This window comes from Cajanus cajan, chromosome 3 (assembly GCF_000230855.2).
Source record: "Cajanus cajan strain Asha chromosome 3, NIPB_CcT2T_4, whole genome shotgun sequence".
Lineage (NCBI taxonomy): Eukaryota > Viridiplantae > Streptophyta > Magnoliopsida > Fabales > Fabaceae > Cajanus > Cajanus cajan.
In genome coordinates this window covers 78549775-78574869 of record NC_138519.1, presented here as the reverse complement: position 1 = coordinate 78574869, position 25095 = coordinate 78549775, and the positions used below count along the sequence as shown (strand labels likewise).

General features: G+C 37.5%; 5 protein-coding genes across 5 annotated transcripts; 3 read left to right on the top strand and 2 right to left on the bottom strand.

Moving 5' to 3' along the window:
• Positions 1-6982: 6982 nt before the first annotated feature.
• LOC145956480 (uncharacterized) lies at positions 6983-8005 on the top strand. Its single transcript, XM_083072086.1, has one exon. It carries the CDS (start codon positions 6983-6985, stop codon positions 8003-8005), a length of 1023 nt encoding a protein of 340 aa, XP_082928212.1.
• Positions 8006-8181: 176 nt separating this feature from the next.
• On the top strand, positions 8182-8658 carry LOC145956479 (uncharacterized). The gene has a single exon (XM_083072085.1). The coding sequence runs from the start codon at positions 8182-8184 to the stop codon at positions 8656-8658; it is 477 nt and encodes a 158-aa protein (XP_082928211.1).
• A 1504-nt stretch (positions 8659-10162) lies between these two features.
• LOC109812928 (uncharacterized) lies at positions 10163-14425 on the bottom strand. The gene is made up of 5 exons (XM_083071407.1): positions 12107-14425; positions 11737-12026; positions 11590-11655; positions 11360-11509; positions 10163-11267 (listed from the first exon to the last, which is right to left on the bottom strand). The coding sequence occupies exon 5, from the start codon at positions 11163-11165 to the stop codon at positions 10266-10268; it is 900 nt and encodes a 299-aa protein (XP_082927533.1). The 5' UTR covers positions 11166-11267; positions 11360-11509; positions 11590-11655; positions 11737-12026; positions 12107-14425; the 3' UTR covers positions 10163-10265.
• Positions 14426-14572: 147 nt separating this feature from the next.
• On the bottom strand, positions 14573-16245 carry LOC109808601 (alcohol acyltransferase 9). Its single transcript, XM_020371652.3, has one exon. It carries the CDS (start codon positions 15901-15903, stop codon positions 14635-14637), a length of 1269 nt encoding a protein of 422 aa, XP_020227241.1. The 5' UTR covers positions 15904-16245; the 3' UTR covers positions 14573-14634.
• Positions 16246-23496: 7251 nt separating this feature from the next.
• Positions 23497-24425, top strand: LOC109809120 (LOB domain-containing protein 21). Its single transcript, XM_020372350.3, has one exon. It carries the CDS (start codon positions 23584-23586, stop codon positions 24115-24117), a length of 534 nt encoding a protein of 177 aa, XP_020227939.1. The 5' UTR covers positions 23497-23583; the 3' UTR covers positions 24118-24425.
• The last annotated feature ends 670 nt before the right edge of the window (positions 24426-25095 follow it).

The window sequence follows — 25095 nt, the reverse complement described above, 5'->3', positions numbered from 1 at the left end:
AAACTCTCATATAGCTTATTCAATTTGACTAGAAAGGTCACATTAATTAAATCTAATCAGATGGTCTAGTCATATATTATAGAATCTGGAAGGACTTAAGCTAGTAGTTTATTTGCACTGTCCTCAACAAGTTGTTGGATTTGGGTTTTAGAGAAATTAGCAGGAAGACAAGCACTATCTGATTAATGATCCTGCTGCTTCACTACACCTATAGCTACTGTCCACGCACGTCACTTCTATGTTCTAAGTGGCGTTTTGTTGTTGGCCTTGAGTTGGAGAGGGAATTGAATTATTTTGTCCCATTTTGGAATACACCTAAATCCCACAAAATCATGGTCAGGGAAGGTACTCATAGAAAAATGCATCATCCCCCAGGCCCAGCAAGGCAAAATTCATCTTGGAGTTAATATATTACTTTAAATTTGTAAAAAAGAAATAAGTTCTGGACAGAGTTTGATTTATTGATGAGCACATGAATCAATTAATATAAAATTGTTTCAATTTAATCAATAATCTTGAATTCAAATCTTAGATATACAATTTATTACATACTCAGATAATTGTGTTATTTATGATAATCCTATCTGATTCAAATAAAATTGTCTTTCATAAAAAGAAGTCTGATATGTAAAAAAGAGAAAATAATTTATTCTGCTTGAATTTCTTTTTTGGGTGATAGCCAATAAGAGGCATTTTGTACAAAATGTAGGCTCTAGGTAGCAAACAGGACCCTCTGGATCATACACCCCACAACCTCTATTGCCTTACCAATTGCATTGCACTAGCAATAGCATCATGCTCATTGTACTGCTAATTGTGTCACATGAGACAAAGCACATTGCACATTTTCACGTACCATTCCAACACCTTTCTTTCATTTCAACACGCATACACATTCATCTATGAATTGCAGCCTTGTCTTTTTGATTTCTTGCATACAAAAGATCAGCAAGTACCACTGTACCCTTCCAGCTACCAATAATGTAAAATGGACTATTTTACATGACAAGGGACTTCAACACAAATTGCATAACTTTTGATATATTACTAGAGTTTAAAGGCTGCTATTCCCAATCTATAAATATCATTCTTAATATAATTATTTATTTATTTATTATAAAATCAACAAGTTATTATAAATAATAATTTGTAATTAAATGACACTATAAAATTAACTATTTTACATTATTACCCATTTTTTCTATTACATATATGAGGAAGATACTAATTAAAAGAAGTTTAATTGTTATATATAGTTAGTGTAAATTTACAATCTCAATCCATCGGGAAACAAGTGTTAGTATGATATGACTTCAAAGTAATTATAATAAAAATTAACAAAATTATCATATATAACTGCATGAAATAAGATGACAATATAATTTATTTTATATGATGAATGCATAGACTATTCATTCTTAAAATATATAATTATTACATGTATATTTAACGCGTTATACACAGTACACTTGATTCGAAATTTTCTACATTAAATTTGTTTTTGTGGCAGACATTTAAATTTATTTGACTTGAAGAATCCTTTTAAAAAGGACAGTTACATAATAGTATGCGATTATTTTCTCTTAGAATGATATTACATGTTATCTAATATTAGATCCCATGAATTGATACACCTAATTCAAAATTCTCCATATATTGTATTGGTAGACATTTAATTTTGCTTGGTATTATTTAAGTTGAAGAATCCTTCTAATGTTATCTGGAAGCACCTAAAGGATCATTTCAGTGTAACATCAAATGGAATTAAAGAAAAGTATGGTCATGGAAACATCTAATGTATTCTTTCCGTACCCATTTGGCCATTATATTTATTGTAACAATCATATATTATTCTCATCACAGTTATACAGTCAATTATACTAGACATGATTACATACAAAGTCAAATGTTTTATGCAATTTATAAAGTGAAATTAAATGTCGCTGCACATGAAATGTGCAATAATTAATCACGCCACCAGTACTATTTGTCTGCATCAAGTTCTTTAAAAAGATTTCGAATATGCTTTTAAAATATGTAAAAATTCTATACCATACGTCATGCATATCTTGTTGAAAAACTAAACAGACATAATCCACTTTTTATGGAAAATTTTATAAATAAACAACTTTTCACCTTTATACTATGAGTTAGAGATAAAAATAAACGAAGTTTTTGAGAGACATCATCATCATACTAACAGGTCTTCAATTAAAATAAAGCATTTAATAATAGAAAATGAAAGAAGACCAAAATGATGGCTTCATACAAAGGACCCGACCATTTTCCTCTACTTATTCCAAAATAACTTACTATATTAACAGCTAATCATAGTAGCATTTTTTTTATTAAATAAAAGATTCATATCCATGTGAAAGTTTTTAATATTGTTATGGTAAAATTAGTAATTTGATTTTCTAACTTTTGTCTTTGTTGATTCAAAAAAAAAAAAAAAACTTATGTCTTTGTTTGATTCTCTTACATTTTTCATTTTATTTTTGTTTTCTATCTATTTATTTCGTTTTGTTTTGATTAAATTTATTGATTTTAGTGATTAAAAGGCATATAATTGGCAAGAAAAAATATATTTTTGGCAATAAGAATTAATATAATTGTCATAGATCAAATTATACCTAAATTTTTTTAATACCCATAAAATGATTGGGTTTTGATTTTAGTCCCTATTATAATTTTTTTTCATCTTTTTAAAATTTGAAAATATTTTTTTGGTCTTTTAAAATTAGTAAAATTTAATTTTGATACTTATAAAATATTTTTTTTATTTTTTCTTTAAAATAAAGTTATTATTTTTTTTATTCTCAATCATTATTTTAAAATAAATAAATAATATTTATTTTAAGAACTTAAAAAAAATTAAAAGTATCACATATCGATATAATTAACATCACGAGTAATCGTAAATAATACTTAAAATGATTACTTACTTAAAAAATAAGTAATTAAATTAAATTACATAATAATAGGGACTAAAAATAATTATTTTAAATTTTATGAAGATAAAAAAACAAATATATATATAAGGAGTAAAATTAAAACTCCTTCATTTTACAAAAAATAAAAATATATTTAAGTTTAATATAAAATACTAAAATAAAATGAAATAAAGTTATAGGATTAAGCCGAAGTTAGGAAAAAAAATCATCTATTATTTATTTAATTAAATAGTAACGTTACTGAATTTTCAAGGTTTTGAGGACCACTTGGAAACTTGTTTAATATATAAAAAAAGATAAAATAATAGTAATTGTTGAAATTTTGATCAGAAATTAGAAAAATTGTCTTGATATATCTCTATTTAAGAAAAAAAAAAAGTTCATACCCATGCTCCTACGTATTCTTAGTAATTTCCGATGTGAGACTTTAGAAAAGAAAATTCCAACGTGACAGTGCAATTATTGAATTATATATACACTCGTTACTTATATATATCAAGATACAAACAATATAAACTCTAAACACAAGTTATAATGGATATAAAGTATTTCTTTTAATATATTTCATTTTACCTAAAAAAAAATTAAGAATAGATATAATTTAAATGTGTAAGAGTTGATCTTTAGAGGATTGAGGTATATAAGACGAATTTCAAGAAACAAAAATCATAATAAGTTCATAATTTTATAAGTTTAGAAAGAAGTTAAAAACATGTGTTCTAAGGTTAACAAAGTTCAATCGTTGATTTGATTCCATGGAAATGTTCTTATTATTCCCTTTATCGTTAGTTGGTATGGTAGAAATTAATATTCAACCAGAGGAGTTGGGAATCTTAGATAGAAATCATCATATGAAAGTTTAGGGTTTCTCAAATTTCTTTCATTTCTTCTTCTTCTTCTCTGAAATACTTGAGGTAAGAGAAACTTGTTGTTTAATTATTTAAAATTGTTACATATTAATTTTATTGTTGATTTTCTCACTAGTGGATAATATATCTATCATAAGTTGTATAATTTACATGAGACAAAATCCTTAATTTTATTAAAATTTTAAGTTCTAAATATTTTAAATCATCTTTATTTCAAAATCCTTTTGAACTTTGAATGATTTAAGTAAAAAGTAATGATTGAAAATTTTATAGAAATAAAACGTGATGAAATGACTTAAAGTAGTTTAAAAGTTGAGAGACTAGATTTAACGATAAAATGTTGAGAAATTAAAATCGCAAATGCATCATGATAATAGTAATTAAGTGGGAGAAATTCTCCATCTACTTATATTCAGACAATTGGGAGCAAGTGGGAAGGTGTGTTCAAATTTATATAATGGGAGCAAGAATTTTACAAACTCAACCCATTAATGATTAAACCATTTTAAACAATCTTACTCAACACAACATATTTCACTATAAAAAATAAAAAAAAAACAAAAAAAACAAAAAAAAAAAACAAACAAACAAACAAACTTTCTATCCTAAAAACCATAATTTCACACGCGACAAATCCTTAATTTTTTAAAAAAATTTGAGTTTTAATTATTTCAGATCATTTTTATTTCAAATTTGTTTTTTTATATAAATAAAACGAGATGAAACGAATTAACTATAATTAATGATATAAAATTGAGAGGCTATGCTTAACCAAGAAAAATATTGAAAAATTAAAATCGCACAAGGATTTGATAAAGAAAGGACTACTGAATATTAAGCGAGGAAATTTCATTTTATTTATAGAAATTTAGATAAATTTTACGAATAAGGTTTTGGCCGAAGAGTATTAGACTCAACTAGTTTAATTATGATTTTGACTTCAAGTTTTATGTATGGAAAACAAATATGGTCAAAAAGATAAATTCCACTAAAAATAGTTACCCATCAAAGATTAATTATCAACAAAATTAGTAAATACAGCAATAACTTGAGTATTAATCGAAGGGATGACCGTCTAGGACTTCATTATCAAAGATACACCAAAAAAATTATTTAATTTATATAATATAAAAATTACATAATTAAATTATTAATATCTATTAGAGAAAATAAAATAATTATGAATAATTAATCAATAATCAAATTTTTTTATTAGTCAACAAAAATCTATCAATAATTTTATGAAAAAAAAATTGGTGATATTAAATATAGAGAGGAAAGTGTTATATGTTATTAACTTATTTCCTCTTTCTTTTTTTTCTTAGTATGAAATTTCATAAGTATTAAAGTAAAATTATAAATAAGAATGTCCTCTAATTTCCTCCTTTTCCCTTTATTTCCAATTTTCTTTATTTTCTTTCTATTTTTTTAAATCATAATCTATTTTTTTAATGTATTATCATTATTGATATATTTTTTATTGTATAATAATCTATAATAATAACTCATAATTTCGTACAAAAGTATCATACAATTAATCATTTTTATGTAACTGTATGTTCAACTGCTTGTATGCTTAAACCTTTAAGTTTAAAAATTATAATCATAAATAGTATTCAAATATTTATGAGGACATTATTTTTTCATTTCATCTGAAGATCAAAAACTTTAAAACTATCTTTAATGAATATTTTATATCAATAATATAATTATTAAAAATTTAAAATTTAATCCACTTGTTAAATCAGCCGTGTTTGTCTTTTACACAGGTATAAGGCGTGTTCAAATTAATATAAAGGGAGCAAGATTTTTAAACTCAACCCATTAAACACATTTTAAATATTCTCCTATTAAACATCATATTTCACTCATAATTAAAGTAATTAAATATAATTTTGTCCCTATAAAATATTTTTTTATTATTTTAATTTCTATAAATAAAAATATTTTCATCTTTTCAAAATTTAAATTATTATTTGTATTCTTATAAAATAAATAAATTTTAGTATTAATCTTTATAAAATATTTTTTATTCTTTCCTTTCTAAAATCTTATAAAATTAATTTTTGTCCATATTAATCATTTTAAAGTAGATAAATAAAGTTTATTTTAAAGAATTAGATGATTTATGAGAAGTGTCACATGTTAATATGATAATACAAAATATTAATCGATGTTATTCAAGATAATTACTTCACTTTCAATTGAACTCATTAGCTACTGTACTGACCGCATTTCGCACCCGGGCTCTCAGCCCGGGTTGACATTATAAGGATCATCCTGGGCACGCGTTGAACAACGTCAGCCCGGAATCCGGACAGATCACGCCCGAGCCCGGAGATCTCGTCCCAGGCTAAAACCGTTCTCCAATTATACCATATTATGTCACAACGTGATCATATCATATTATATGATATCGTATCATATCATATCTTATCTCAGGCCCAAGACAACCCTAACTCACACAAAGGTATGTGCATTATATATACGAGACTCATACTCATACAAACCCTAACTTTAGCATCGGAGTCTTTTTTGCAGGTACATCCCCCATCTCGGAGCACCAATACACCCAGCGAAGGAGGCTCACCAATCTTACCCGGCGGATCAGCTCTACAGCAGATTTCCGGTAAGAACATTTGGCGCCCACCGTGGGGCCGATCAGACCAAGCTCTCATCGGCCACCTGCATGGTTTCTACCAGAAGCCATATTAGACGAGCAACAGATAAAACAAGCAACTCAACTACCATGGACAGCGATACCGCGACCCTGAGGCGTTTAGTCGAACAAGTCGAGCAGATGCGGCGACAGCACGATGCCGACCTCCAGAATATGCGTGCCCAGCATGAGAATGACCTCGCGGCGATGCGCACCGCTAACGAAGCAGACCTAGCGGCGCTACGTGCCGAGAACAAGCGCATCCGCGCCCAGCTCCCTCGACATCGCCCCGGCCAGCCACCGCACGACAGCGGTGATCATGAGAGGAGGCGCATTCAGCCCCCCATTCCCAAGCAACCACCAGGGCACCACATTCACAGCCCTCCACGCACCGGTCTCATGCATCAACACACAGATCAGGGCAGGGCACCAGCAAGGCCCCCACTCACGTCTCCGAGGGCCAAGAGCCTTTCCGCCGTCATCCCTTTGTGAACGGCATCATGGAGACTTCGTTACCCCGCGAGTGGAAGCCCCTCCACCTCGACCGCTACGACGGCACTACGGACCCCGATGAGCACGTCGACGCGTACACAACTCAGGTAAACCTTTACACTAACAGTGACGTTATACTGTGCAGGGTCTTCCCGACCTCGCCTAAAGGACCCGCGCTCCATTGGTACACCCAACTGCCGGCAGGGTCCATTGACAGTTTCGCCACCTTGGTGCGGCGGTTCACGGCACAGTACGCCACTAGCCGGCCTCACCACACAACCTCGGCCGCCTTGGCCAACCTCAGACAGAATGACGACGAGCCCCTACGGGCCTTCATGGAGCGCTTCTCTAACATATCAGTCCGGATCCGAAATCTAAACCCGGAAGTCACCCTACACGCCATGCTCATGGCACTGAAACCCGGATCGTTCGTCGACAGCCTATGTCGCGACGCCCCTCGCGATATGGACGAACTGCGCGCCCGCGCCGCCGGATACATTCAAATGGAGGATCACGCGGCCTTCCGCGACCAGGTTCGTGGTAAGGGCCCCGCAAAACCAGAACAGGGCCACAAAGACAAGGTTAAAGTCAACAACAACAGCCAATTCAAGAAGACAGCCAGGACAAACAGAGCCGGGAGGTACGACTTCTACACCCCTCTGAACGCCCCAAGAGTCCACATTTTGGAGGAAGCCAGTAACAACAACCTGCTAGACCTCCCACCACCCGGCCACACACCAAATAGTGCTGACAAGTCCAAACACTGTCGGTATCACAGAAACTATGGCCATACCACAGACGAGTGCCGCACACTCCGGGACCGCATCGAGGAACTCATCCAGGCAGGACACCTCGACCACTACATTCAGCGACAGCCAGGCTCCCGAGGTGGCTCTGGAGGCCGGGGACGCGGGAGAGGCCGCGGATCAGGAGCTCGGGGGGACCTACCCACAGGACCTCAGCAAAACGCCAATGGCGCAGTACAGGCTGAAATAAGCCAGGAGACCGAACCAGCTCCCTGCGGGGAATAATCAACACAATTGCAGGCGGCTTCGCCGGAGGAGGTGCCAGCAGCTCAGCCCGAAAAAGATACCTCCACAGTATCAACTGCGCCCATTCCACTGCCTCGATCCCCTACAAGAGCTCACCACCAATCTCCTTCTCCGACGAGGACTACGCAGGGATCAGCCCCAATCAGGATGACCCCATGGTCATCGGGGTAGAAATCGCAAACTGGGAAGTCCAAAAGACACTCATCGATCAGGGGAGCTCGGCAGATGTCCTGTACTGGCCAACTTTCCTCAAGCTCGACGTCCCTCACTCTCTCATCCAGCCGCATACAGAGCCCCTAGTTGGCTTCGCCGGTGAACGGGTCCACACCCGCGGATACGTGGACCTGCTCACAACCTTTGGCACACCCCCGGACGCCAGAAGAATCGTGGTCCGATACCTCCTCGTGGAGGCCAACACCTCCTATAACATCATAATAGGGAGGCCGACTTTAAATCATCTCGGCGCGGTGGTGTCCACCCCGCACCTCACCATGAAGTTCCCAGGAAAGGACGGAAAAATTATCTCCGTCAGAGCAAACCAGAAGATAGCTCGGCAATGCTACGCCGAAAGCCTGAGGATCTCCGCGTTCGGCAAGGAGGGCAAGAAGAGTCCCCCCACTACATGCCCCTAATGTCTAATTTCACATTTGTAAAAGCGAAACCGCGCACTCTTTTCCCGCCTCCGTCCTAAACGGAGAAGGTTTTTAACGAGGTACGACAGAATTATCTAATAATATTCTCCTTTTCGCTCACTCATTGCGTTTCCTTCAATGTTACCGCATCAATTACTGTAAACACGAAAATAGAACCCCCGTAATCCAATCGCGCGCGTAAAACCCGAGGTCGAGCACGAACCCCGGTATCCTTGATAAAGGTCGAGTTCGAACCTTAAAAATGCAAACCCGAGGTCGAGCACGAACCCCGGTATCCTTGCTAAAGGTCGAGTTCGAACCTTAAAAATGCAAACCCGAGGTCGAGCACGAACCCCGGTATCCTTGATAAAGGTCGAGTTCGAACCTTAAAAATGCAAACCCGAGGTCGAGCACGAACCCCGGTATCCTTGATAAAGGTCGAGTTCGAACCTTAAAAATGCAAACCCGAGGTTGAGCACGAACCCCGGTATCCTTGATAAAGGTCGAGTTCGAACCTTAAAAAGGCAAACCCGAGGTCAAGCACGAACCCCAGCACTCTCGTTAAAGGCCGAACACGAACCTTAACCCATTCATTCGCAAAAATCCGAGGTCCAGTTCGAACCTTAATCAAACGTCAAATCCGAGGTCGAGTACGAACCCCGACGCTTTCTTCAAAGGTCGAGTCCGAACCTTAATGGAACCCGCTCACAATTTACGAAGTCAAGTGCAAACCTCGACGCTTTTGTCAAGAGTCAAGGTCGAACCCTAGTAACTCATTCGGAGGTCGAGTCCCGACCATATACCCAAAATCGAGTTCGATCTATGACAAAACATGCATGACCCTAAACTTAAGGGCGGACATGGACCACTTATCCAACCTGCTACACTCCGGCTTGAGGTCGGCGCAATACCTCGACGCTAATAAATCAAGGTCATCAAGCCTCTACAGAGACACTCACCCAAACAGGAGTTCGAAGTCACGCCCGAACCTCGTTTAGCATACAAGGTCGAGTATGAGCCTCGATGCTCCCCCCTAAAGGTTGATTCCGAACCTAGCCAAGTCGCCTAATTCAAAATCCGAGGTCGAATACGAATCTCAACACACACACGAATTCTCCCTTAAAGGTCGATACCAAACCACTAACCTGAGGACAACTTTGAACCCTGGCAAAGCACACCCCACTCTCGATACCGGGGTCGAATTCGAACCCCGACACGACCAACTTAGGATTGAATTCTGACCTTGACTCCAGCCTACGGTCCTTTATAAACTCTCACAACAATTACAAAGTCACAATTTGAGATCGAATACGAATCTTAACACATTCATCTACGGCCGAGTCCGAACTTCCGCGAAAAACCCTACTGAGCAAGCAACTAAAGCCGACCTCGAATCTCGACGTCACTAGTGCAAGATAAGAGGTATCACCCGATACAAAAGCATATAACAAACGCCAAACATGCGCTTCAAACAGCGCGAACAGCCAAAATTAAACCCAAAACGAACAAAATGGAGCAACATGCATACATGTATACAAGCAAAGTTCACAAGATTCAGTACATCAATTCACGTCAAAGAGAAAGGAAACCAAAATTACAAAGAAAACCTAAACGGAGGCATTTTCACTGGAACTGTCGTTAACATCGTCCTCCGAAACAATCCTCCCGCGACGGACCACCTTCTCCACATGCATCGAGGAGAAGTCGAACCCGGGAGCAAGAAGTCGTGCCTGACGGGCAGCCTTTTGAAAGCCCCTCTTATGCTCTGTCACGACGAAGCGCTCCATCTCGACGAGCCGTCCTTCCACGGTCGCTTTCCCCGCTGCCAGCTCCACGAGCTCTACTCTCAGCGCAGCAATCTCATCCTCTCGACCACCCAGAATGGCCTCACTGCGGAGACGCTCCTCAGCCGCCGCTGCTAACTCCCCCTTTAGAGAGGCCACAGCATCTTCTAAGACCCGCACCTGGTCACGGGAGGAAGTCACCTCGTCCTCCAAAGAACGGGCCCGCGCCTGAGAAAAAGCGGCGAGCCCTTGCAGCTCCCCCACTCGAGAAGCATAAGCCTCATTGGACCGCAATGCAATCTCAAGAGATTTCTGCACCCGCGCAAGGTCGCTACGCGCGGTCCGGAGCTCAGCCTCCCGCCGCTTCGCCTCATCAAGAGCCGCGGTGAGAGCCTTATTATCCTCCCTCAGGATCTTGTTCGCCTCCTTCCATGGTTGAAGCCGGCCCTTCACCTTAGCCAGCTCCTGCTCTTGCTTGGCCAACTCCTGCTCCTGCTCCCGCTTAGCCAGCTCCTGCTGCTGCTTGGCCAAGTCTTCTCGCTGCTGGCCCCACTTGGGCTTCCAGTGACTCATTATGCCTATCACCCTCTGCAGCATGACCTGGGCAGCATCAAAACTGTCCTCGGGACCGATCCTGTCAATCAATCCCTGGTCCTCGGAGCTCAACGAACCCTGAGGAAAGAGCCTCTCCGCGGTCACCCCCGCGCTCCATAATGAATCCATATCGACGGACGCGCTCACGTGATCCAGCCGCACCGTATCTATCCCCTTCCCAAAGCGATGGGACAGATATTGGGTCTGGGAAGGCCCCTGCGATGAGCCCGCCTGCAAACACCAGTCCCGCATCACAAATAGATAAGGAGACATGCGAGAAAGCCACAAAAACAAAACAAAACAAAACAAAAAACCAGACTCACCCCAGCAGCCTAGGCAGCCAGCCCGGAAGCCTGCACCTCAGGATCAGCGACATTTCCCGCCTGCACCTCAGGCTCGGCGGCTTTTCCCGCCTGCACCTCAGGCTCAGCGGTTTTCCCCGCCTGCAGCTCAGGCCCAGAGGCATTTCCTGCCTACAAAAAATCACCCAGATCAAACAGCCAGGCAACATAGCAAAAAGCCAGAGTGAAAAGTCCGAGAAGACAAGACTTACCACCTTGGCAACTCGGACGGTCTACTCGGAAACGCAGACATCCACCTCAGCAACGCCAACCCCGCCCTGCAAAGGGATCCATAAAGCCTCAAGAAACAAAGACGGGGAATTAACACGGAAAACACGTGCATATGATAAGCTACTCACCTCGGCGTCCGGTGCAGTAAGCCCGACACCCTTTACCACCTCCGCCGTAGCCACTGGCGAGGCCTCCTTGGCCGGAGGGCTGTCGGTGAGATCCACAGCGTCCACAGCCCGGGAGGTCGCATCCTCGACATCGTGAGAAGCGGAGGTCCCCCTAACCTCTTCCTTCCCCCTCTTCCTCTTTCGGTGGGTCTTTAGGGAGACAGCATCCTCCTCCGGAGGCTCGGGAACCTCGAGCTCGGAAACATTGTAGCGGTGTTTAAGCTGACGCCACAAGTTTCTGCCCATAATGCCTGCAGAAAAGAAACAGAAATACATCAATAACCGGCAACTACACAAGTCCTAAAAACCTACCAGAGCACATAATACTCACTCTCTATGCCCCTCTCCCTAAAAGGCGAATTCGCAAGCGACAAGACGAGCTTGCAATCCAACGGACGAGGGAGCGCGGCAAGATTCTTGATGGCGGCCGTCTCCGCGGCCGTCACCTTCAGATCCCCCAAACCGTGAAACCGGGATGGCTTGGGACACTAATAGAATGGAAACCTCGGCAAACCGCCGAAGTAGAACACCTCGTCTTCCAAAGGGTCAACACCCACAAGGGCGACCCGGAAAAACTCCTGCTTGAAATTTTTGTACGATTGGGAGTAGGGAGTAAACAAGCCCCCATCCCTACTCCCGCTCAGGGACAATATGCCATAAGGCGGAACGCCCATCTTCAACTGATAAAAATGAAGAAAGACGCGAAGAGACACCTCTATACCTAGAACTGTACACAGGACCTGAAAAGCCCTCAAAAAACCCCAACTATTGGGATGCAACTGGCAAGGAGCCGCGTTGATGAAATTCAAAAAATCGCACTCAAACTGGGTAAAAGGAAGACAGACACCCAAATCCCTAAAAAAGCATTGATATACATAGAAATGAGGGGGATCAGTAGGCCTCCCCATATACACGCCCTCATCAGCCTGACAGGGCTCAAGCCGAATCATGTGGGAAATGGAGGAATCGCAAACCCTATGCGCTCTCCGAAACGCATTCACTTCGAGGAAAGAGCGAAAAATGCTCTGAGCCTCGGCCACCTCGCATTTGACCCAGTCGTAACCAGGAACGCCCGGCTCTGGGCCCCTAGGTGGCGGCGAATCTTTCTTCTCAACAGTGACCCTTTCGGCGGCCACCACCTTGCCACGCGCCTTGCCCCTGGCAGACGCAGAGGATCCGGCACCACTTCCACCGGCCATGAAAAAAGAGAAGAAGCAAATAAAAAGGAAGTACCTGGTACTCCTCCTTAGAAAACAACCCTACCAAAGAAGGGACTACCGGAAACGACGACGGCGACGGAAGCGCAAAAGAGAAAGGAGGTAAAGGGAACCAAGAAAAGCTCTCGTACTCGAGAAGTCAGAAGAAAGACAGGAAAGAAGCGCGAGAAGAGAGAAAGGCTAAAACTCTCCCCGAAATTCAAAACCGACGCGACACGTGTCAGTTGAAAGGCACACCCGACGACACACTTATTACCAAACCATCATTAAAAAACCGTCACTGCCCCCAATACGTCAGTCAAACGTCTCCAGAGCATGAACAGTCGCAACACGTGGCGAGCCTCCAGCTAGCGTACGCGCAAAGCCACCTCTCCTCTCACGAGCCCGACCTTAACTCCTCGGCCTACGGCCTTCGGAGCTTGGGGGGCTAGTATACTGACCGCATTTCGCACCCGGGCTCTCAGCCCGGGTTGACATTATAAGGATCATCCTGGGCACGCGTTGAACAACGTCAGCCCGGAATCCGGACAGATCACGCCCGAGCCCGGAGATCTCGTCCCAGGCTAAAACCGTTCTCCAATTATACCATATTATGTCACAACGTGATCATATCATATTATATGATATCGTATCATATCATATCTTATCTCAGGCCCAAGACAACCCTAACTCACACAAAGGTATGTGCATTATATATACGAGACTCATACTCATACAAACCCTAACTTTAGCATCGGAGTCTCTTTTGCAGGTACCTCCCCCATCTCGGAGCACCAATACACCCAGCGAAGGAGGCTCACCAATCTTACCCGGCGGATCAGCTCTACAGCAGATTTCCGGTAAGAACAGCTACTAATAAGAGTCACATAAGTAAAAACTAAAAGTAATAATTTCATATTTTGAGGGATAAAAATTAAAGAACTTTTTTATAAAGATAAAAAAAATAGAACTTATTAATTTTGTAAACATTAAAAATATTTTTTAAGAACATCTGCCTATCTTCAAAAACCATAATTTCACATGCTACAAATTATTTAAATTTATTAAGAAATGAGTTATAAATCTTTAAAAAAAAAATAGTTCAATTTCGTTTTAATCTTTTAATGATCTTAGTTAGAAAATAATGATGATTAGAAACTAATTCATCGATAAATAAAAATGGCACATGGATCATGATAAAAGAAAAAAATGTAATCAATCTGTTAATCCCCCTTCAATTTATAGAAATATAGATAAACTTGAATCCAGTTGTTAATCTTTTGTGTTTGTCTTTTGAAATTCATGGTATTTTAAAATATATATTTTATAAGGTGCTTAGATGAAACATTTGTAGCGGGATAACAAAAGTTCACGAAAGGGCCAGCAAGTGGGAATGGCATAAAATAAATTTCAATTCGAAGATCGTAAAGAGTATGCCCACATTTGATTGATTGATTAGATCAGTAACCTATCATATGTTCACTCCCGTTATTCCTTAATCTTCATTATATAATTAAACCATTTTAATACGTTGATCATTTTGATTAGTGTTTGTAAGGAATAATTCCATTTTAATAATGAAATTAATGGAAAAAAGAAAGTTAGGAATTAGTTGGTTGTTATTATTTATGTGGAAGATGGAAGTGAAAGATAATTAGAGAAGCTAGGAATGGGATTGGCGGAGAAAGCGGTGAAAATTGTAAACGGCGAGGGAGGGAACAGCGAGGACGACCTTAACGCTGTGGCGTTCAGCGGTGACTGGGAGAAACAAACAGTACCTATCAGAGCAAATGGGACCCACATGCACAGCCTTCCCCATTCCCATTCCCATTTCGACACTCTCCAAACCAAGCCTCGACCACTGCGACAGAATCAACACGCCCACCGGCTCAGGACTCGCCCTCGACTCCGACACCAACTCAACCACGCTCCGCACGTGCTCGCTGTCCACCCTCTCCTTCGCACGCTTCACCAGACCCCACCCGAACCCCACCCCTCTCTCCCCCAACTCCCACGCGCTGCTCTGCGCGCACCCCAACACAAACGCGTTCCCATAATACCCCTCCGGTAATCCCGGCTTCACGCGCTTCCGCACGTTCACGCTGAACAGAAGCTTCACCGTCTGGTTCCTCGGAAACCCCAACGCCCGAGCCCAACTCCTCCACACGTGCGCAGCCACAACCTCGAACGATGTTCCTCCTCCGCACGCGCTTTTAAGCGCCTCGATGCGTCTCTCGTCCAACACAATGCAAGTCGGTTTAAGCCCGCTCGTCACCCGGTTCATGAACCCGCATAGATCCGGAACCCGCGCGAACTCGGGGTGACGAGCCGGGTTCGCCCGAGTCCCGTTTTGATTCAGAAGGTGCCGATCCCAAACCGCCTTCGGTTTCAGATCGCGCTTCCCGGAGGCCAAATCGGAGAGGTGATTCAGAAACTCCGCGCTGCCGATGCCGTCGCAGATGCAGTGGTTGATCCCGACGCCGACGGCGGCGGCCCCGTCGGCCAGCCACGTCAGCTGAAAAACAAGAACCGGCGAGCCTTTGAGAACGTCGGTGACGTAGAGCGACAAGAGACTTCTCCATTGCGTAACGGTTTTGGGGGCCTTGTGGAAATCGTTGACGGTGTAGCGGTCTGAGGAGGCTTCGATGAAGACGGCGCCCTGGGCCCGGCAGAGAACCTCGAGGCCCGGCCCCTCGGAGCGGGCCCGCACTCTCCCGGCGAATGGGTAATAAGGAACGAGCGCTTTGGCTAATGCGGCTTTCAAACGGGCCGTGGTGGAGGCCCGGTCCATTCCCGGAGCGGGCCTGTAAACGAGGAGATACTCTATGGTGAAGCGCAGAAAGAGTTGTGAGTCTAAAGCGGAGAGTTGGAGGATAGTGTTGGGTGTGGGCTCCGATGGGGTTATTACCACAGCTTCTTTGACACGCACCATTGTGGAGTTATTAGCTTAGCTTTGTAGTGACAAGTGTGTGCGCTAGAGGGTGGTATTTATTTGTAGGGGGTGGGCTGGTTTTTCTTTTTCTTTTTCTTTTTCTTTTTCTTTTTCTGATCAAAGTGTGAAAGATTTGTGGCAAGATTCTGGGGGCATCGCTTTTTCCAAGAAAATTGAATAACCCAAAAACAAAAATTAGTAAAAGACCTCTGTCTCTGTGTTGCCTTTGCTTTCCTTTCTTAAGTGATGACCAGTCATTTCCGTTTCCACCTCATCCATATTCCAAAATCAATCCCCAAATCTTTTTTCTTGTTTTTTTTTATCTCTTGTTCCTTCATTTCATATACATCTCTGTCTCTCCCATTCATCTATGTGTCCCTATAGTATACTATACCTAGTTGTAGAATTCTCGTGAAACAAGGATAACTATGATTAATTAAATAACAAAACCTGAAATTCCTGTGTTGCACGGTTCCACGTGATTGGGACCAACTTGGCATAAAACAAAAGGAAAAAAAAAAAAAAAAAAAAAAAACTATTCTGCTACTAATTGCTAAATTATTATACTCCACCTTGGTATATCTACCTTCTTCCCCGGACCCCACTTGGTGGAAGGAACCTCACTCACACTGAATTGCGTCGCCATCGAATAAACTGCTGTTAACAGAAACATGGATGCTTTCTCCAAAATAATTCTTTTCAAAATACCTATAGGAATACATGTTTAACCTCACCAGTAACTATCTACTGAAGCTGTTATACTATATCCTTATCTTATTATTGTTGATCTGCATCTATATTTTTCAACGCAAATAGAAAATTCTGATTTTGGAAAAATCACAACCACAGGTTGAAATGGATGGATTTCCTTTTCTGGCTTCAAAATAAAATTCATCATTATTAGGGTCAGTGATTACCCGCCATCCTATTTATTGTCACTGATTGGTGTTGGTGAGGGTGGATTTACTGCTTCAATCTTTTCCTGGGATGACTAAACATGAATGCATTGCGTTGATTCAATTTCTTGCTCCACACAGTCTTCTTACTATTATCTCTCGTCCTTTTACCTCTTATTATGAGCTTTAGTTGCTCCTATTAATATTTGTCTGAAGGACCACGTACTAGACGTTATTTGAAGTATTAGAATTATCTTTCTCGTGATTTTCTTTCACATTGTGATATCAGACTTCTTCAGGTATATATATGTGTATTTTATGCATAAAATAATTCAGTTTCGTATGGTTGGCATGGGTTGGGTAAAATTTCATATTACTATAAGTTCATGTGATAATGCATGTAAGTTTATAAAGGGTGGATACTTTCATTTCTAATCCTTCTCCATCCTGCTCTTGGTCCTTTTCGGGAAATCACTAAGCCAAAATTAATACGATCGATGTATTATGTTACTTTTCAATAGTCGACTATTAATAAATAATAATTGTCATTTTTGCATTATATTATTTTGTATAAATTTTAATTTAAGGATGTTTAATTGAATTCTATATCAGTAAATTAACACGTTCCAGTCTGTATTCAATTACCAAGTGGCAGATTAAACAAAAGTCAACCCTTAATTCTTGGGTTTTCGGCTGAGATTACATTTAGCAAATTAAAGTTCATGGGCTTGAATTTCGTTATTGTAATTGGTATTCGTAATAAACGGGCATAGTTCATTCTTGATTCTTTTGTACCTCAAAATGTACCAGCAAATTAAAAAAGTTCATAACATTTACCGAAATCTAACAACCAACAATGTGTTGTTTTAAAAGAAAAAGTAGCCAATCAAGTTAATATTTGACTTTAATAGTTTTTTGTTTGTCACAATTTTTCAAGAATTTACTTTTATTTATCCCGTTAAATTTGGTTTTCCTTTTTTAGATTTCAGCGCAGTTGTCTTTTTTTACCCTTTCCCTTTTATAGTTTTCTAGTGAAACTGATATTTTGAAACTTTGGAGTCTATTTTGATTTGCGAACTACACTGGTTGATGATACAGTTGAATCTGTAAATTCTGTCAAAGTTGAAAGCGGATTCTAAAGCGAAAAAAGGGGTGTTTCGTTTATGAAAAAACAAAACATGTCATGTGTTGATTTCGTTAAGCACTCACTCACTCCATTAACGGCTACACCACAAAAGTTGCAAAAGTAATATAGAGATAAAGATAGAGATAAAAGGAAATGGAGTTTTGAATCTAGCTAGACACAACTTTTAATTTTGATCTACTTCCACTGATGCGGTTCGGTTCATTAATTATAAATTCTAATTAATGTGCATTTTCATTACCAGCAATTATTAGACAAAGATTCAAGCTTTGGACTTCAAATTGCAACCACAAATTAACACTATATTTGATGGAATGATTTGGGAATGTTGACTTCGATCCCTCACCGGGGAAAAAGAATTATTTGGTGTTGGAGTTTAACAATTTAGATTTTAAATGTTATGTTTTGAGTTGTTCCAACGTGGTCTAATTTTATATATATTTCTTTAAAAATATAATTTCTTAACAACCATGTATTAATAATAATAAAAAAAAATTAACAAAAAATAACAACAATACAACTTTTTAATTTAATATATAATATTTTATCTTTGAAATATTTTGCATGTAGATTATACTTTAATTATAGTTGTATGCCTTTTTATCTTACAATTCAACTATGTACAATGCCATGATTAATATATTTTGTCAATAAATCAGGTTAATATGATTTTATCCTAAAATTGTTGATTCTAAACTTTCCTCACTTCCTATTATCAATTTTGATATCATATTTCTGGATTATCCTGCTCCACCCATATTTGCATAACAACTACATGGTGTTTAACAATACAAGGTTGGGCATAACAAATAATTAATCAGCTCTTTTCTCTAAGAATTTAATTAATATTTAGAGCCAATGGAAATATACTGTTACACTAATAACAAGCATGGAAGATTCATCCGATCCAGCTACTGTTAAACCAAATTAAAGATTTAAGGACACTCTTGACATTGGTAGATGTTTCTCAGTTTCTGTCTAGATTTAAGGACACGACTCTTTTGTCAAATAAATAATAACAAATGAGAAGAAGGAAAACTCTTTAGTTCTCAGGCCCGGGACTCTTTGGATCAACCTCCTAAAGCCCATATGGAAATCTGAAGCCCACTTTTGTAAATGGAAACAGCTGTCATCCTCACTAACCTCTAACCACTTGGGCTTGGCAACCAGCCATGAAAAACAGTGACATAAAGGTGTGTTTGGTTTTTCAGTTTTTTTTTTTAAATCATTAGTTGGAGTGTTGGACAAACAAAACAGCTAAGCTTTTAGTTAGACCATAGTATGAGGCTTTCCAATCCAAAGTTTATTAATGCGTTTAATTTCTAAAAGCTAACGACATTCTTTCTTTCATCTTCCTATTCTCATTTCTCCCACTCATGTCTCAAAATTGCTCAATGATGTTATTTTACATGAATCAAACTCTTATTAAAAAATACGAAAAATTATCTTATACAAGATTATTTTTAAAAACTTTTATTTTAATAAGATTCTTTTAACTTTATATCTAATTCAGCTTTTACTTTTCATCATTATTTATAAATTAAATTTTAATATTTTAATATAAACTATTTATTATAAATCTAAAACAAATTTATATATATTTAAAAATATTTATTTATTCAAAATTTAAATATAATTTATATATTTAAATATAATTATTTTAATATATAATTTATTTTAGTTATATATAATAAATATTTTACCTATATATTCTACATGCTAAAATACTATGTATGTTTATTGTTTATATGGCAGGAGATGAATAGATAGTTCCAGTTTAAAACATATTTAAATTTAAAATATTAATAAGTTTAGGCTTGGTCCGATTTTACACCCAGAAAAAAAAACTAACCATATTTGAGTTAGTTTGAGTTGGGTTGTCAATTTAACATAAAAGTTATGAAATTACCCAATATACAAAATTTTAAAAATTTCTTGAATAATATGAGTTTAAGTTAGGGCAAGTATCCTCATTTAGTTACCAAAATAGTGAAAATGAATTTCTCTGTATCCTCAGGTCAAGAGCTAGAGACTAATCCTCAAGGAATGAAAATTTATTTAAGGACTAACTTCACATGCTTAATGAGCATAGTTATGCTTGCGAATTATATTATATCACTTTTTTTTATGTCAATTATATTAAATCAATTGATCCATCATATAAACTTTTTTGTTTTTTGTTTTTTCTACAATAAAAATAATAAAGGTCGATCTTAAAAATTTATATATATTGTCACAATCTTTATCACTACGTTAATTCTAATTGTTTACAATTCTTAAAAATTTATTTTTACCTTTTTTTAATAACTCATTCAATAATGTTTATTAAAATATTTTTATTTATCTTAATATTTCATGGTCAAATTAATTAATAATATAAGTTTTGATATGATAAAAATATATTAGAAAAAACACTTAACTAAATCATTTATCCAAAGACACCTTAAATATATAAAAACTCCATTTCTTCTAACTGTGAAAAGATATAATAAGTTAGGATTTAGTTAAATAGATTTGACATGTTGTGCAAAATGATGATTTAGTTTGGCTTTACCCATCATATATAAACCCTACTTTTTAAAACTTAATTTGGTCTGTGAAAACATATAAGCGTAGTTTGATAATAATAATACTAATAATAATGGTCTTTGTAGTCTATTTTTTTTAGGCTCACATAACTTAAATGGCCCGTTAACTAGATTAATGAACATAAATCTTAAATTTCAAATAAGTAAAAGATCAATTTTTAATAAAATATATATTAATAATAACAAAAATTATTTCATAAACCTAATAGTGATGAGATTAAGACGATATAAATAAATTTCGATACAAGAAAGGAAATTTTAGTATCTATTTTTATGTTCCTTATTTTACTTTTAATAACTATACATAATTTTTAATAACAAAACTTGTAATACCCTTTGTTTTTTTTACTAATATATATAAGAAGTATATTTATGCTAATTTAAAATAATAAATTTTTATCTCTATTCCACGTATAAACATACTAATCTAAGTATATTGGATGGAGTTTTTTTAAAAAATTTCTAATTTCACTTATTAAACCAATTTTAAACACATATATATATATATATATATATCATATTTTGAATTTGATTTTGGATCCTCTAAAAGTATTTTATTGGAAATGATATTCGTAAATTTAAAACCTGTTAAATAATATTTTTAAAGTGACATATAAAATGGTGTGTCTAAATTCATGTGATATCCTCATCCGTATTCCCCTTCCTTTGGGAAGTGGGAAAATACAATAAAATGAAACAAGTTGGTGAATTAAACAAGTGGAGTCTTTTCACTGTTGAGTTTGAGGCTGCATTATCTTCTTCTATCCCCTTTTCAATCTTCCACCATGCGTTTGAAGTGACATTCACTCATTTGTTCCCCCTTTTTATAATGACTACTCTTCATCCAAATATATTTTTAAACCTTAGCTTCATTGTCTTCTTTTCTCCCTGTACGAGAAAAATAATAATTATAAAATGATGTATTCTCTGTTTAATTAAAAAAATGAAGTGAAAATAATATTTAAATTTTTATTTTCTCTCATTTTATCCTTAATTCAATTTTCAAGGTTTTCCTACTCATTTGTTTTGTTTTCTCCGTATCCCACAAAGGGTTACAAAAAAATAACAATAATTTATTCTAAACTTTGAATTGTTGTACTGTCATTTTAGCACTTTGTTATAGTCATATAAATTCTTCTATCGCACGTGTCTGCGTTTCCAACCGACGGTGGTTTGCAATATGCTAAAGATAATGTTTATTCTTAAAATACTATCAAGTCCTCTTCATATAGTGCTCAATATTTTACTGCTTATTGTTTCCATTCTTCACATTTCAAGCAAATATTTTGGTGAGAGGTAACCAGCAAAAGATAAAATGTCAATTTTTTAGTATATCATCATTGTTTGCCATATTAAAGGAATATTTTTAATTTTCATTTTTAATATCAACCTTTTTAAGTATACAATTTCGTTAATCTTCTTTTAAATTCAGGTTTGCCAAAAATGGAAATTGCTACTGCTATAAAAACAATTGTTTCAAAGCCTAAAATGATAGGTGGGAAGTTTTAAAATGATTTTTTTTTTTTAATGTTTAATGTTCACGATCCAAGTGTATCAATAATGGTAATGCCACTTAATACACACCATAAAAACTAAATCCTCGCCATTTTTTTTTCCTTTTGCACCATATATCACTTTTTTAGGGGAGGGTGTAAGGTTATCTCGCTTTATTTGTGTATACTTGAAAAAGTTTGTGAAAGTAACCTACTTTTTCACATTAATAATTGATTATTATTATTAAATAAGACAACCCAAATGTAACTTTTTCATTTCTCAGGCAGGGAACATGAAAGTTGGAGTACGGAAATGAATTATAACGGATCATTTGAAAACGTTTATATATCCTTAGCAACAAAAATAGAAAGGTTTAACAAACCAAAGTGCTCCCGTGATAATGAGTTGAATTGACACTTATGAAAAAAAGGTTCATTAGTGTTAAGGAAACAAAAATGATCAACATCAGAAAACAGATAACAGCCAGACCCACACCCTAATTTTCTTCTTTGAATAGATGTTTTGATGTGGTTAAATTTGGCAAGCACTGATTTGGTTTCCATGTGTTTCACCTAAAATTCCCAATTCATGTGTTAGAAATCAACAATAATGGAAAGAAAGAAATAGCAACTGAAAAAACTAAACATGTTATGATAGAAAGCACAAAACAATACACACAACAACTACTTGATTTAATGATTTTTGGCTCCACTCATGCTATGCTGCCAAACTACATTTCATAGAAGTACTCATTTTGATCCCATCAGTTTCCTTCTTGTGACCATACCTCTTTACCCCCCCAAAGATAATTTTTAATATTTTATGGAGTAGAATATTTCTTTCCTCCAATCAATCAAAATATCCCGTCTTTATTCATGAACTATCATGTCTGACTTGAAAACTACGAACACATCGCACCCATTGTCCGAATGAATCAATTATTTGGACCTACTTTTGCTCTTCAAGTTTGAATGAATGATATAAATAAGAAAAATCAATATCAATACTAACCAGAAAAACTAAAATTGCAAATGAATTTTTTTGTAAAAAGCAATTAGAAAATGAAGTGAGAAGACAGCACTGGCCCATGCAGGTCCCAAACCTGCTGCTACCTTCTTGTTACTGGCACGATGATCAATCCTGCTGAGCTAATAGGTGATGACACGTAATTGCTCACAAAATAGACCATTGGGAAAGAGATATTAATGCTGTCTATATACTCTTTTTTTTTTTAAAAAACAAAATAACATTTTTAATTATATTAATTTTAAGGACAAAAGTATTGGTATTATTCACTTATTAGAATTAGAGTTTAATTTTGGTAATATTCATAAATTTTTCATATTAAATATCAATGTGTCTTATTGAAGTAAGTTTAATTTTAATTAATTAAAGGACCGAATGAGTCGCACCTATGGTACTATATGAGAGTTTTGTCCTAATTTTAAATGTTAAAATTCTTAAGAGAGGTAATAGAAATAGGCACATGAAGGACCACATATTTATGAGAGCGAAGGATAGAGGATAGAACATAGGAAAGTGGATGTAAGTGAGAGCCATGAAGGGTTATGAGCCCCGTTCAAGCTCTTCATGTGCAGCTTGCAAGTTATTGAAGAGAAGATGCATACCCAATTGTATTTTTGCACCGTACTTCAGGTCTGATGAGTGCAAGAAGTTTGCCAAGGTGCACAAGGTATTTGGAGCGAGCAATGTGAGCAAGATCCTGATTGAAGTGCCAGAGGAGCAGAGAGAGGACACGGTGAATTCTCTGGCATATGAGGCTGAGGCAAGGCTGAGAGATCCGGTTTATGGATGCATTGGTGCCATAGCTCTGTTGCAAAGGAAGATGGTGGAGCTTCAACATGACCTGGCCATTGCCAAGGATCGTCTTGCTCGTTGTCATGCTACTGCTTGTGCTGCTGCTACCATCCCTTCTCCTGATATCTTGCATGCACATGTTAGCTTGCCCCCATTCCCTGACTTTTCCACTAGCAGCGATTTCAATGATATCTTCTGCCACAGTTCTTCATCTCAATTATTGAGCCGACATGAAACGGTGGATGATTTCAATCAAATCCCATATATATTTTAATGTTATGTATGCTAATGCATGTTATGGTCCCCTTTTGAATGTACTTGTTATGAGTCTTCTCAATTCTCATCAATCAAGAGCAGCTACCATGTGTCGTATGTGCCTGCTAATGAATAAGAACTACTCCAGAAAACTCTCAACAAAAAATGTATTATTGTTTTGTGTTGATTGTTGAATTTCACGGATCCTACGCTGCTATAGCAGCTAGGAACTGGTGGAAAATGATGGGTATGATGGCCTTTTTAGTTTCACTTTTGTAATAGCAGGTTAGCTAATATAGCAATAGGATTTTCCTTGTTGCTGCTTTCTCTTTCTAGCCTGCCTAACTTTGCAAAGTGACCATAAAATTCATGTTCTGATCAATCTCTTTTTTACGAATTCCGATTATCTCAGACAACTTTTGTTCGGTTTGGTTATAGTAAAGACACGATTAATCGGGTTTGAGAGGCATAGAAAAGAAAATCTTTAAAGTGTGAATTGAGATCACCTTGGAGTGTTGAGGGATTGGTGATAGAGACGAGAGCAGCCAGGGCATTGATTGGCACTACCTACAGTGGCGAGACACCATTCAGCACAAAGAAAGCAACACTAGCAGTTTGATTCTTGCTTATCTTTGAACGATTGCTGCTTAATAAGGTGGGTCCAATCGTACTGTTTTAATGCAACATGGAGCACCCATTATGATTTTCCCCCAGGTAACCAACCCCACAAGTGGCCCTTGAGCTTTATCATAATGGGAATCCAAAGAGTAACGCCAAGACCGAAAGTTTTGAGTTTCTTTGGGGGATGTACATTTCTGATAGTAACAGGATATGACCCAAAACTAAATGCCTACCATTCAAACTACATGAATTATCTGTTGCACTTGCACCCCATGAGTTGCGCCATATACTTCCAAACGCACCGCAAACTAAGTTTCAACTGGCCACATTAATTCATATCACATCACCCAGGCCCAAGACAGATTTTCTTTAACAA

Bases quoted from the DNA above. Each gene is read 5' to 3' on its own strand.
- LOC109809120 (XM_020372350.3), top strand. From the start codon at position 23,584: ATGAAGGGTTATGAGCCCCGTTCAAGCTCTTCATGTGCAGCTTGCAAG.
- LOC145956479 (XM_083072085.1), top strand. From the start codon at position 8,182: ATGGTCATCGGGGTAGAAATCGCAAACTGGGAAGTCCAAAAGACACTC.
- LOC109812928 (XM_083071407.1), bottom strand. From the start codon at position 11,165: ATGGATTCATTATGGAGCGCGGGGGTGACCGCGGAGAGGCTCTTTCCT.
- LOC145956480 (XM_083072086.1), top strand. From the start codon at position 6,983: ATGGAGACTTCGTTACCCCGCGAGTGGAAGCCCCTCCACCTCGACCGC.
- LOC109808601 (XM_020371652.3), bottom strand. From the start codon at position 15,903: ATGGTGCGTGTCAAAGAAGCTGTGGTAATAACCCCATCGGAGCCCACA.